General features: G+C 41.2%; 1 protein-coding gene across 1 annotated transcript in view; it reads left to right on the plus strand.

The window, feature by feature from the left end:
* The window catches only part of LRRTM4 (leucine rich repeat transmembrane neuronal 4), a gene marked incomplete at both ends in the record, with an annotated part of 226485 nt that overhangs the window by 144212 nt on the left and 68519 nt on the right, over window positions 1–13754 (plus strand). Inside the window, one exon of the mRNA XM_082495845.1 lies at window positions 1524–1598. Coding sequence (XP_082351971.1) covers window positions 1524–1598 — 75 coding nt within the window. The remainder of the gene's footprint in view (window positions 1–1523; window positions 1599–13754) is intronic.

Consider the following 13754-nt stretch of genomic DNA (forward strand, 5'->3'; position numbering starts at 1 on the left):
CATTAACTTTGCTCACTTACAGTGGGGCTTTTATGTGTTTCTTCTTGGTGATAATACTGAAAATGATGGAGTAAGAGAGAGTCCTGTGTTTAATCAAGAGAGCAGCTCATTCTAACTCACTAAAAGATTTAAGGCTAAGAAATATGGCTGAAGAAAGATTTCTGCTTTCTCTCACTTAAAGAAAGCGACAACAGCAATGAACCAAAAACCAATGAGCGCTGCCGGCTCTGCATACTGAGCAGATGTGCCGCAGGAGCATCAGGACAGCAGGTACCAACCAGCGTCGTGTTACCGCCCGGACGGCACGCGGCCGATGCCGCTTTTCATGCCAAGCCATTACAAAATCATTAACTGGCCTCTGCGTATTTTACAAATATTTGCTTCCAATTAGTTTTGTTGCTGCAAGGCCCTCATTATTATATCTGGTAAATGAACTCCAGAGTCAGAGGAGTGGATATTGGGGTGGGATTTTTTTTTCAATTTCAGGTTTTCCTGTCCTTGCAACAGGGGATCAGATCCTGTTGTTTGATTCTTTTACCGGATCCAATTACACGTAAGCAATGAAAAGGCTCCCTCAGTGGGTAATTTTACTTCTTTGGCACCTTTTATTTTTTAGTTTAGTGGCAGTGTTTGCGTCAGCAAGAGGGAGTAGCTGGGCCTTGCTGTGATTTGATTAATTCCCACTGAATAGGGCAATTTCAGCAGGATAGTTCTGGTGGTGCAATGTAAGACTGAACACCTGTAAGTGACTGTAGTATCGAAGACTGAACACATTGGGTTTGGACTAACAAAGGAGTCTCTGCAACACCTTTTGCCGTGGCGGATGGGTTTGCTGTGTCACAGTTGGACAGCACCGGGTGAGCAGCTGATTGCAGTACAGAATATACACTCTGCAAGGAAAGATCTGCTACAGTGATGAATCACCTGCAAACCCCAGATCATTTTAGTGATCAAATGCAGTATCAAATAGGTTACTTTATTTTCTTTCTGTCTAGTAACCCTTCTTTATTTATTCCAACATCTAGAAAATATGTAACCATGATGTATTCACTGCAGCAGTGAATTCCAGAGGTTGATAGTGCTCTCTGCAAAAATTCCAGATTGCAGGTATAATTATATATAATTACATTGTTTCAAGAGAGGTGTGTTAAAGAGTTCTTAAAATGATCAAAGATGATGACTTTTAAGATTAAACTCTGACTTTTTACATTATGTCTGAGAGACGTTTTAATAACATATTCATTTTATCTTTTATGTTTCCATATAATTTTACACACCTGCAATACGCTGTGTGCTGCAGTGCTAGACAAGCCTTTCTGATATTAAAGGCACCTGTGATGTGGTATCTAGTACAGCTGTTAATAGAATCAATTAAAGCAACAGCCATCTGTGTCGTCAGTAGGGTTGCATTAACAAAGCCAGGAGGGGCAGTTCCTGTTGGTTTTTCGCAAAGCTGACATCACTTACTGCAGGGCAGAAAATGGTTTAGCGTTAGAGTAGAGGAACCTCTGTTTCTCTTGCAGGCTCTGCCAGGCAGTGGTGAGATTTTACACAAAGGCTTTGAACTCTCTGCTCCGGCTTTTCTTCATCCGTCAAAGGTGAGTGGCCATGTCAAAACTCAGCAAATTACTAATGAATGTGCAAAATGTTTAAGCTTATTTCTCTGGATACAGGACAGAGTTCTTTTGCAGCTTTGTTGTCTTGAAAAAGTTTTGAAGCTTACGGCAGAGTTTGATACCTCTAAGGAGATTTCCTTAGCTGAAACGTTTCATCATCCTGGCTGGTTCTTTTGGAACTGATGCAAATACCGGTGTGGTGTTTAGTTAGAACAAAGCTTAAGCTTTCAGACGATAGAATTGACACAATGTATACTCGATGAAAGTTTTGTTTGCTAAAATGTCACCAGTGTTGTCCAGTGAAACGTGATTTTAAATGCAGGCTCTGAAGTTTTCTTTACACTCAGCCAGTTAAACTATAGCTGTTATATGCCTTATCTTAATTTACAACAGATGGAGTATTCAACAACGGAATATACAAAATGAAACAAAGCTATGACAATAATTAAATTGGTTTTGCTTCATCTTTAAAACATACGATCAAAGACGTAACCAGTTTCGGATCTGTTGTATGTTCACTGTAAGAAGTTAAGCCGTTTTTCTGTACCTGTCCTCTGTTGTGTAGAACTGAAGCAGAACCCTTCCTTCTTCCAACCTTTGGACTGGGATACTAAATGAAGGCCTGTGTAGGGCCACCATAGAGAATCTCATCTGCGTGAGGAATGCTGTGACATGCTCGTTGCTTTGTAAGATGAAGACTTGAGCATTTGTTGGCTTCTGTACCTCAGTACAGGAGTGTTCTGATGGCTTGGGCTTCTGAGACTCCTCCTTTTGCATCTCATAGCGGCATGGACAGCAAATTGCCTTCAGCAAGAATCTCGAGTGTTGGCAACTTGCAAGTCTGTGGTTTTATATAGAATATACTCTTTCAAATTGAATAGTTAGGCATGGAAAAACTTTTACTGCTACGTTTTCTGAGGCTTTTTCCCTCTGACTTAGTAGAGCGTAGCCCTAAATATGTAGCTCTTCATGGCAAATGAATTTTCATCTGCACAGTGCCACTCGGTGTACAGAAAGCTTGTTGTTACTGCTTTTGGCATTCTTTGGGAGTTGCTGTTTGTTTTGATGAGGAGAATTCTGGCAAATTGTTTGTATCTGCAGGTGTTGGGGTTTTTTAAACTAAATAAAAATGAAACCTTTGCCACTTAGCGCCTTTCAGCTGTAGAACTGTATGTGAGATGAGTGTCTTATTCCTAATTAATGTATTGAGAAACAACATGAAGTGGCTTGTCTGTGATTGTTCATTAAGTCACTGGTGAAAGCTTGGAATAAAATCAGGAGATCTTGAACTTGCATCCGTTGCCCTTCCAACAGCTTGTTCTTTTTATTTATTTCTTTATTTTTAAAGGTGTCTGTTCCCAGCATCTCTGAGAATCAGTTTGCTTTCAGTGGAGTGGTTTTGACATTATGGCTATTGCTGGCGTCTGAGTACCTAAGATAATACACTTGTAAATAAATGTTTGCATACTTTAGGAGTTAAATCTGCATGAGTTACCAGTGGGGATCAAAGATGCGCTGTTTTCTTGAGCAGACGTGTTGATGAGTTCTTCCCTTCATTTCAAATTACAGGAACGCAGGGTCTTGCACAATTTCGGTTCCAGTTCAGGGGAATGCTTTTGTTATAGCAGTGAACAAATTAGAAAATCTTTTGGCAGCTCTCATATTTTCATGTGCCAAGAATTATCTCCCTAGAATATACAACTGTACTTTTAATGTTTACTGGATTTATTTGGAGAAACAAGTGGAATAGTATGATCTGGGATAGAAGGTGTCTACTTGGCTACCTACAAACTAGTTAACAGATAGCCAGTGTAATCTAGCACTGAAATGTCTTTAGCAGTGACCTACTTCTATAGAGGAGGAAAAGAACTAAGCAGTAGCATAATAAGTGAGGAAACATACAGCTTCCTTAGATCAGAACAGTATTTATATCTCTATTTTATGGCTGCAAAGGCGAGACAGCCTGGAGTTAAGTGGCTATAGCATCTCAATATCCCTATGTGTATGCCGAACGTACAGTGCCTGCGAGCCTGTTGTGAGCCTTTTCTCCTTAAGCCGAATTTTGACTTACCTTTGACTTACATTTGTGGGACAAAATGACAATTATAAAGAGGACGGCACCAGTATAGGCTGCTGAGCGGGGACTAGCGTGGAAGGCGGTGGAGCTGGGTTCGTTCTTGTGCTCATAGTCCATAGTATGTTATCCCCTCCATTTTGGAACGGTTTAAAAAGGGCCTTGAGATATACCGAGCTGTATTAGAGTTAAGGTATTATTGTCATCTTTCTTGGCTTATCAAGTAGCTAAAAGGCTGATGTTAATAGCTTTAATTTCACTGCAAAGTTTAAATGGTGTATCAAGTGACGTGCTTTGTGTGCCACAGTTCTCTCTCAGCTCACTGGCTTGGCTTCCCTTGCGTGTTTTCAAAATCAGAATTACTCATTCTCAGTACTTGCTCCTGAGTCTGTACATATATACAGTGTATGTGTGTGTATATATATGTATATGTAAAAACTGTATTTCCATTGCTTGAAACACAGCATAAAGGAAGATTAGCATCACTGGAAGTCACAAATCAATAGATTGATTCAGCAGCAATAATTATTGAAATCATAAGGACGGTGAATACCTCTCAGCTGTAAACAGTTTTGAAGTGACATCTTGGGAGTTTGTTCTGTTTTCAAAAAGCAAGAAACCTGTGTAGAATTAAGAATTACTAACTTTAGTCCATGAAACATAGATCATTTTCTTGGTCTGCTCTCTAATGGTGGCATTTTAAATTGGTTATAGCAATTTAAAATATTTTCTGTATGCAAAGATGGGGTAGATATAACCATCTGAAATTAGTTTGGGTGCACACTTACGGCTGAAAGCAATCCCTCAGTTCATGTAAACGCCATGGGAAGGGGTTCGTCACAGCAGCTGTCAGTCCCTGGTCTGTGTGGGGCTGAGAAACCTCAACTACAGCTACATTAGAGCAAAGCAGCACCGCTTGGAGCTAAAAACATCACAGTTTTGAGATATGCAACTTGGAGGACAAAAAGCAATGTTTTAGGGAGCAGACCTTTGGGGTTTCTTTCTGTAAGTACAGTCAAGAGCCTGTGTTGCCGGCATCCTTCTCCCTTCCCCGTGTTTTGCCCAGTTTTGCCCATGGGCGCTCTAACATTAAACATTTGCTCTCTGGTGTGTGCAATCTGGAACACCGTTGCAATGAAGGTGTTTGAATATTCTCCCATCTTCTCTACTGAAGGAGAGGCCAAACCAGATCTGCTTATTTAAGAACACCTGAAAATGTTTGTAACTGGAAAAATAGGTTGAATGACCAAGAGCGCTGCCCAAAAAGACTGGCAAACAGCACAGCGAGCATACAGTTATTCATTGCTTTGGGACAACAAAAGATGTTTAAAGCTACACAGACTGCGTTAGAGGGGGAAAAGCTCGACACTGAAAAAGTACTGAGATAACTGAGCGTTTCCGAGAAAGCGGCAGGGCTGGAGCCTGGGGTTAAGGTTGAGCGAGTCGGGTCTTCACACAAGTGAATGTTTCACGGCTTTGATTTTTCCTCTTGTCCAGCCAGATCACGACACTGTTGAGCAATCTAAAAGGAGACGTTTGTTTAATGGGTCCCCGAGATGTATCCTAAAGCTCAGAAAGTACTTTGAAACCTTGAGGTAAAAGGAAGCATATGCTAATTGTCAATTAGTGGATGTGTGGTTCTACACCGATTTCATTACTGCTGTATGATCAGGAGTAAGCAGCGCTCCTTGCTTTCATGGTCACTCCGAAAGCAGAAGAGGCACTGAAGTTCGATAGCGTTTGAGCAGCAAAATCAGACTTTATTTTTGTTGTTTTCTTCTGCAGATGTTGTGATGCTTTGGAGGGCTGATCTCGAGGGGGTAGACAGACATGCAGTTCAAGACAGTCCCCTGTCTGGAAAGAGCTTGCAGCTCCTCATTAGTAGTATTCTGCTGTTTTGCTAATTCATCTTTGTGTTTACACGTAGTAGCAGCACTTACTTTAATAGAGTTAGATTATGAATTACTCTGTGGAGAAGTTCTCAGCAGTGTGGGTTTTAAAAGGAGGCAGGAAGGAAGAAAGAGAGCACAGCGGGGGGGAAAAAAAAAGAATAGAAATTTCCCTCTGTCCTTTTCCAGCTGACTGGGAACGGGTTGAAAGTATTCCCAAGGCATGACATAGCATCTATTAATTCCAGGAGAAACGCTCCACGCATGGCTAATGATCCACTGTACGGATTCATTTCCTTTGGTTTCCACAGCTTAGTTCTGAGCATTAGAATGATGGATTTGTCTTGATCCTGAAGGCTTCCATTTGAAAGTCAAAACTTGTTGTGGAAGAATGCTTAACCCTGTTGGCTCCCGCAGGAAGTTTCCTGCCACCCCAAAGGCAGGCGAGCGGGCAGGGGGCTCCGAAGGTAGTAAGCCCACGTCAATCTTTACCTGGATCCAAGTAAAAGCGGCAAGTTTAATTTGATAGAAGTTCCGGGAAGGTGAAAGAGGATAAAGAGGACGAAAATTTGCATGGGCTGTCTTAGTTTTTGTGTTAGGTTCCACTTGGCCCTGTTCAGAACTGATGTAGGGAATGGGTTAATAGCAGAGGATTAAAATAAAAGCCATACAGTCTTATTCTGTGGTATAAAATACCTTTGTTTGGTAATGCTAGTATAGCCGCTGAAGCTTTAAATTAAATATTACATTAGGCTAGTGCTGTCTATGTGACTGCCTAGTGTTCCATTTGTTTGAAATAAATGTATTTACTAGTTTCTTATTTTTTTTCTTCTTCACTTAGTCTTTCAGTGATGCATGTACACAGAGTTGACAATTGCAGTGGTTAAATATGAAATATATGCTACTTTCCCCCCTGCAAATTATGGGCTTGCATGCACTGTGTCAAGTTTATTGAGTGTCCTAGAATATTTTACAGATTCAAGATGATTGTTCTCGTTATCCATTGTGTACCATTGAAGGGGAAAGCAGTTTTATTAATTTAAAAGTCTAACAAATTGAAAAGCACAAACAGTTTAATACAAAAGCATGTTAGTGCTGTGAACTTGCCAGGACGGCGAGATGAGTATGTGGGCAGGCAGGCAAGCTGCTGTCTCCAGGGTGACCATGGCGCGTGTTTACTGGAGGTCATCTGCCCTGTCCATGCCGTCACCCTGATCCGTAACGAGCACCGTGTTAGTGGCCTGTCCAAGAGAGATACCACCTGGCTGGTTACCATTATGTACAATAAGTTTAAAACTTAATTTGTGATCAGGATTCGTGAATCACATCTGTTGCTCTGCAAATTGCTTTTCAAAGTAACTATGGGAAAACCAGGTAGGTCTTGTCTGGGAGGTTTTAAGGGATGAGTTTGTGTTTATTTCATAATTTTTCTCAGTGTAATGGTGCTTTAACTTAGTATAGTTTTATTCTTTTTATAAAGGAAAATACATTAAAAAACATTCTCGTATTCTAAAACCATGCTTGTTCTGAAAAGTGCTGTCCCGGTTTAACTCTACTGGAATACTTAAAGCAGTTAATTTACTTAGACAAAATCTTGATCTGCTTCTGTCTCTCTTGCCCTTCTTTAAGATGAACAGTTAAAATGCATACAGAGGGAGGTCTTGGAGCAACCACGGTTAAAAACTTGACACAGTTACCATCCATTTCAGTGGTTGTTTTAACCAGGTCAGGGTCTGGCTCAATGCTAAAAACTCACATGCTAGATAGAAGCACCAGCAGCACGTTTTGGGGGAGCTGAAGCTGTGGGTATGATTTTCTATTTGCTCATTGCCCAGTTACAGATATGAGTTCCTTTTTTATTATTATTATTAATGGGAAAATCAGGCCGTGAATAGATGACTCGTTTCACCAATGTTAAATCAAATATACTTCATTGAAGACAGTGGGCCGGGCACGGACCTGATGGGAGAGCGCTCCATATCTGGAGAGCTGCTTCAGCTGTCTGCAGCAGCAGAGTGAGGTCCGTGTGTAAAGTTGAACATACATCCTGGTGTTTAAGGTTGAAGATCTGGAAATTGTACTGGGTAAAAATGGAAATCTTATTGAAAGAATCTGGATTTTCAGCTTGACATGAATATGAGATTCCTTCCTGTGAATGTTTCTACCCTGATTTATGATGTCGTGGCCAGCTGCTACATGGAGGATTTTTTTTGTTGTTTCTTGGGTTTTTTTTTTTTTTCCCCTCTTTTTAGTGGGTTTTTGTTTTATTTTGGGGTTTTTTTGCGTTTGTGCTTTGTTGTTTTGTTTTTTTTTTTTTTAACAGAGCGACTGAAGCAGCTGCTGTCTAGCTGGGAAGAAAATGGATAACTCCTCACTGTAGCCACCAGGGTGCTTGCTTTGCAGTCATTGATTTCCTCCCCACCAGGCAGTGCCTGCTCCAGTAGCTCTGCAGAAGGCAGGCTGCGTCCTTGATGGACTTCATTATCAGGGCAGTCGTGCAGAGACTCCACCAATAGAATATAATGGCATTATTATGGAAAGGGTAGTGTGTGATGGAGCCACTTGGTTTAGAGACCCTGAAGACCACTTCTGTTGTTCCCTTGAAACGATCACTTTTGAGGCCAGAAGCTGTTTCACTAATGGGAAGGTTTCTGCCACTTTCAGGATGGAGTGTTTGGATGCTTTTCTTCTTTTTCTAATTTTTCTTGCGTATTTATGAAAAAGTCAAGAAGCAGCTTTGGCTGTGAAAACCGAGCTGCAAAACTTAGATGAGCTCTTTTAAAAATGTGCCTTTTGATTTGGACATAAAGGAATAGATTCTGATAGATGCTTGACCCCACAGGACCCAAATAGCTCTGGCTATTGCTCTTGCTCTGGCAAGACATGATTGACATTAAAAACATAAAGTTCTTACATTTCAAATCTATATTTGTTTTAAAAACAAATCAAAGCATGTTGGGTTTTTTTCATGAAACAGGTAATTACAAAATATTGCCATTTTGACTTAATTTGATCTCAGTAGAACCAAATGCTTTGAAATTTTCTTGCGAGTGTTTTGACATGACATATTCTTGTAAGGCGCTCTTACTGGGTCAGGGCAGCCCGTTTTGACATGCAAAAAAAGGTTTTGTAGGAATATTTTTGAGTAGTTGAGTATTTTTGAGTGTAAATATTTGCATGAAGACCTTTTGAACATCTGCACCTAACCAACCTTCTAGCACTACAGAAAGTCAGGGAAGGTGTTCTGTGAATAAAAATTTGGGCAGGCTCCTTTAAAAAGAAGGTGTGTAGATGGAGTACAAGGCATTAAATCCTTACAGCGTTTTAAAAAAATACATCTTTTTCAAGGGAATGATTTTTCTAAAATGCAAAAGCGAATCCACTGCCTAATTTCACTCTCCTTTTAGTTGTGCATCAAACCCCTTTGCAGCTCTGTTTATTTCTTAAGAATAAAAATGAATGATATGTTTAAATACCAGATGGGGACATAAAGTATGCTATTCATTAGAAATGTCAGTATTAATTGAATAATATAAATTATTAATAATTGTCCGGCTTTGAAAATTAGAATTCCTATTCCAGGTCATTGATTTTCTTTTGTTTTGGTTTTAAATACCTACCTTGAGTCAGTTAAAACTAAAATTAACACTGTCATTATTAACTTCTAGCTATTAGAGCTGATTGTAATGCTTGTTTTTTATATTCCTCGGAAATACTTCAGGCATAGCTGCTGTCTAGACACTATCATTTTCTATTCGATCCCAAATTGTTCCCAGTGTGGTTTCTGGTTGTAACATCACGGTGGAAGAAATACCATGAAATGAAACAGAAAGCTATCTATAGAATCTTTGTCATAGGAGAATTCACTTAGACTGGCAAACACAGTTCAGATTTTCCTCTAAATTAAATTTTGTGTGTTACTTGTTTACGATCAGAAAGCTACAAGATGTCCAACATTGCCAGGACTCAAGGCATTCGGGTTCTCTCCCTTTTTATAGGGCAAAAGACGAAAAAAATACATCTCAACAACAATCGATCTGCTGAACCGTTGTGAGGACTGCTTCCCATGTGAATCGATATTACTTCAGTCTTTCTTTTTACGTCCTGTCTGAGGTCTCTTGTTCTTGCATGTGAGCTTGCTGAGGAGGGCACTCCTCCAGTTCGGTGCCTGCGTAGCACATCAGCATCCCTGCCAGCAGCAGGGCTGCTTTGGCTGGGAAGAAAGCCAGCATTGCATCCCGGGAAAAAAATAATCCATGGGTTCCGCAAATAGCATTTTGAGCTGTGCCACCACCGAAGTCTGGCTTTTGGGAGGGGTTGTAGCGTTTCATTTGGTGGGTTTTGTTCTGTTGGTTTTTTAGATAACATGTGTCCATCACTGAAATTCTTGGTGCTTTGCCAGTGTCGACAGAGGTGTGAAGGAGTGGATGGAAGAGCTGAGGAAGGGGTAGATTGCGCCTACCCGGTTTCAGACTGTGCCTGGCCTCCTACCTCGTACCTTAAATCCGCTCAGTCCCTGGGGAGGAGTGCGTGCTTTCGGAGGCTAACTTAACCTTTGCTGAGCTTCCTGATTCTCTGCAGATGTCTGTCTCTCTTCTCTAATTCAGGCCTCGTCCCAGCTAATGGAAAAGTTTGTGGTGACAAAGCAGAATTTGGGGAGTTTAAGATGGCTTCGAATCATCCCTCAGTGCAGTAGGGATTGCGCTGTGCTCTCTCTGGGGTAAGCTAAGGACATCGAGGCAGCCTTGGCACTTGGGAAGGGACAAGCAGGATCCAGTGTCTGCTGGCTCTTGAGGTGGAAGTTGGTCTTAAAACATTGTAAAAAGACAAATAAATTTCTCTGATTTATTTAAATTGTGAATAGATCAGAATTTAAGTGTCTCTTTAAACATACAAACAAGCGGAGCCCAATTTCAGGTAGATTTAACATGCCTGTGGACAAGTGAATTTTTAATAGCTGCTCTTACCCTGACAGCTCATGGGAAATATCAATCTATTAGGCAGGATTCGAGTGTTGAATTTTTAATGCACTTTTAGTGATTAAAGTGCTCTTTTTCTCTACTGCTTGAAAGAGATCACAGTGGCTTTAAAGAACAGTTTTAAAGTCATAACAACAATGGAGAATTAATAATTGTAGTTGACCATAGTTCTCTCCGGGAGAGAAAGGCTGTGCCTATTTGCATATGAGTGTTGTGTTTGGAACATTAGAGACAAAAGAAAATCCCTCATTTTGAGAGTAGCAAATGAGCCAGATCCGCTTGAAAAGGATCCTGTGACTTTGTTGTCTCTGATAGCAAGTGATGGGGCACTGTTGTGGACCTCCAGTGAAGGGGAGCGAGGCCTGAAGAATCGGAATGAGCATCACACTAAGGATTTTGGTCAAGGATTTAGGCCCGGCACTCAACTGAGGATTATTCATTGGAAGAGACATGTAAGGACAGAGTCTCAGCGTTATTGAGGTGAAGATGTGATGGACCACTGATGTCAGTGAAACCAGAATTTGCAGGGAGAGAGGCCCAAATCTGCACAGGTAGCTGGATTCCTTGCTGCTACTGCAGCTAAAGAAGAAAGGCATAATAGTGTTAACTGCGTTAGATCCTTGCTGCTGGCGCGTGCTCTGGAAGGGAAAATAATGCCTTACCTTCCTATTAGGGAGGAGAAAAATAAAAGGGGGCTTGGCTCCTAAGCCATTTGCAGGGCTGCGATGTGCAAACCAGAGCATGGCTTCCCGCCACCACAGCATGTGCTTTCCTGACAAAAGGAAGGAAAATAACACTCCTAGTCCAGACTGTTCCACCTGACTTACGCAAGCAAAGGCGCAATTGCCTGAGTTCACCTTGCATGTGTGCACCGTTCATACCCCAAAGCGTTTTCCACCGTGCATTATGCACGTCTGTCTACAGCCCCACTTTGAAATTAGTGGACGACAAATCTAAATTCCTATTGAAAAAGTGCTTTCAGAGCCGCTTTGCTCAGAATTGCCCCATGCACCCTAAAATTGTCTTTTAAAGAAGCTTCAAAATAAGCCATTGCTGGAACTTTTCTTCTCTCACTTTTTCTTCTTGTTTTGGTATTGCTAATGGATGTATTATGGTAATACCAACTGGCCCACGGCAGTAATGAATTACTAAAGTTAATTGTAGGGATTTACGTTGCTGTGCTGTACCTAACAAACCAGTAGCAGACCAGGAGTCCTGTAATCAGAGGAGAGAAGCTCCAAGCAGGCACACTTACCTCGTGTCTGGGGTTCACAGATGACCAGTTGAAGGAGTGTCGGTAAACCCCTTCGCCTCTCCTCTGCTGGCATTGATCACGTATGAAAAGACCAGAAAGTTAACTGAGAGAGGTGCTTGGGTTAACAAAACATTTTGTTAATACTTTGCATCTGGAAAACTTGCAAAGATTTAATTGTGTTCCTTATCTGCCAGCCTCTCGATTCTCAAGCACGAACTTCTTCCTCCATCTGCTTCAGCTCAGTAGTTTGTATAAAACACAGGGTGCCAGTGTGAATTGTCAGATATTTGAACTGACAGAAGTTAAAATATGACCCACTTCCCAGTCAAAATGTTCAGCTAATCCTTTATCTCTCTCTGCCTTCAAGTGACACTTCTACTGTACCAACTTGAATAATCTGATCCAACCTGATCCAGCTAGAGTACGCAAGGGTGAAGGGGATGTTCATGTGTATTAAATCAATAGTATGGTTTAACAGATGAATTAAGGTATATCTAGCTTCATTTAGGATCTGCTTCATAAACCCTTTGAAATTGGTAGGGAAATTCTCTGTTTGCTTTGGAGTTTAATGAATTAGATAAAGGGAAGAAAAAGACAGTTATCAGACAAAGAGAAGAAAGTGATACTGTAAAATAGAATGATGTAGATTTGCAATGGTAGTTTTGCCTTCACTATTAAAATACATCTTGCACGACAGCAGTTCATCCACCTACAGAAGATAAATGCCAATTCCATACCGGTATCCTTTGGGGGGCGATCAGTATAGCTGTGTTGAAGGCGTTAGAGCGGTCCTACGCGCAGCAGGCGAGGGGCCTGGCCTGAAGAGAGTTCACATTGAAATATGTGTCTGTAATGTGGTTTCCTGCTGGTCTCTCTCACACCAAAAGCTTTTGAATGCGTTGGGTCTTTAGCTGTCCTAATGGCAATAGGGAGAGAGAAATCGGTGTACAGCGTCTTTGGGTGTGACCATCGTACTTTTGGGGTGTTAATTGCGTGAGCAATGTACAGCCCATTGTGATGGTAAAAAAAAAAAAAGCAAACAACAAAACAAACCCCGCACAAAACCCAAAACATAGAGGCAGAGGTTAATTTAAAGCAGATGCTGGTATTGATACGAGACTGTTGACTTCAGTGGCTCTGTTTTGTGCTGCGTCATGTGCTTTGGCTTACTCTGTTTAGCACAGCCTTCAGACCCGTTGTAAATCGCGGTGATGAAGAGGGATCTTCCAGCCCTAGAATTCCTTCTCATTTCAACCAGTAATTCAAAGGGTTGTTTTCTGGCACGTGGTGGTGCAAGGAGGGAGCTACAGAGCGGTGAGGGCCGGGGTTACCGGGGTTGCATTCTCTGGTGGTGGTTTCTCTGATTCCCTGTTATATGGAGAGAGCTTCTGTCAGAACTGGGAATAAGGAGCTGATTTGCACACTCAGCGCTCAACAAGAAGAATGGTGACACGCCAAGCTGCAGTTTATAAAGCTGCTTTTGCCATTTGGTGCTTTAAAATAAGAAAATACAAAGCAAGGAGCACTTAAGTTATAGCATTTTTCTAGACTCCATCAGTACTACTATGCAAACTCCAGCTATCTAGTAATTAAAAAGGTTCTTGCCTCTTCAGTGCCAGTAGAAACTGTAAACTAAGCAGCACTTCATACTCAAACAGGTAGCTCCAGGTAATTTATGGAGAGATTTCTATTAAAAAAAAAAAAAAAAAAAAAAAAAAAAGATTTACGGTGATAGTAGCAGAGCAGAGGAGTGCAGCTGGGCTCCGGTATGTCTGGCATCTGGCAAGAATGAGAACACCACTGCAGAGACTGGAGAGGGAGAAACAGAGAACGATGATTTCTCAACCCAAAAGAATGCCTTTGCTGTTGGGAGGGGGGGGCTTCACTGCATCCTGCAGAGGAAGCAAGATGCCATCTGGGAATATTTATTTATCATAAGCA

The sequence above is a fragment of the Vanellus vanellus genome (assembly GCF_965231255.1).
Source record: "Vanellus vanellus genome assembly, chromosome: 26".
NCBI classification, from domain to species: Eukaryota; Metazoa; Chordata; class Aves; order Charadriiformes; family Charadriidae; genus Vanellus; species Vanellus vanellus.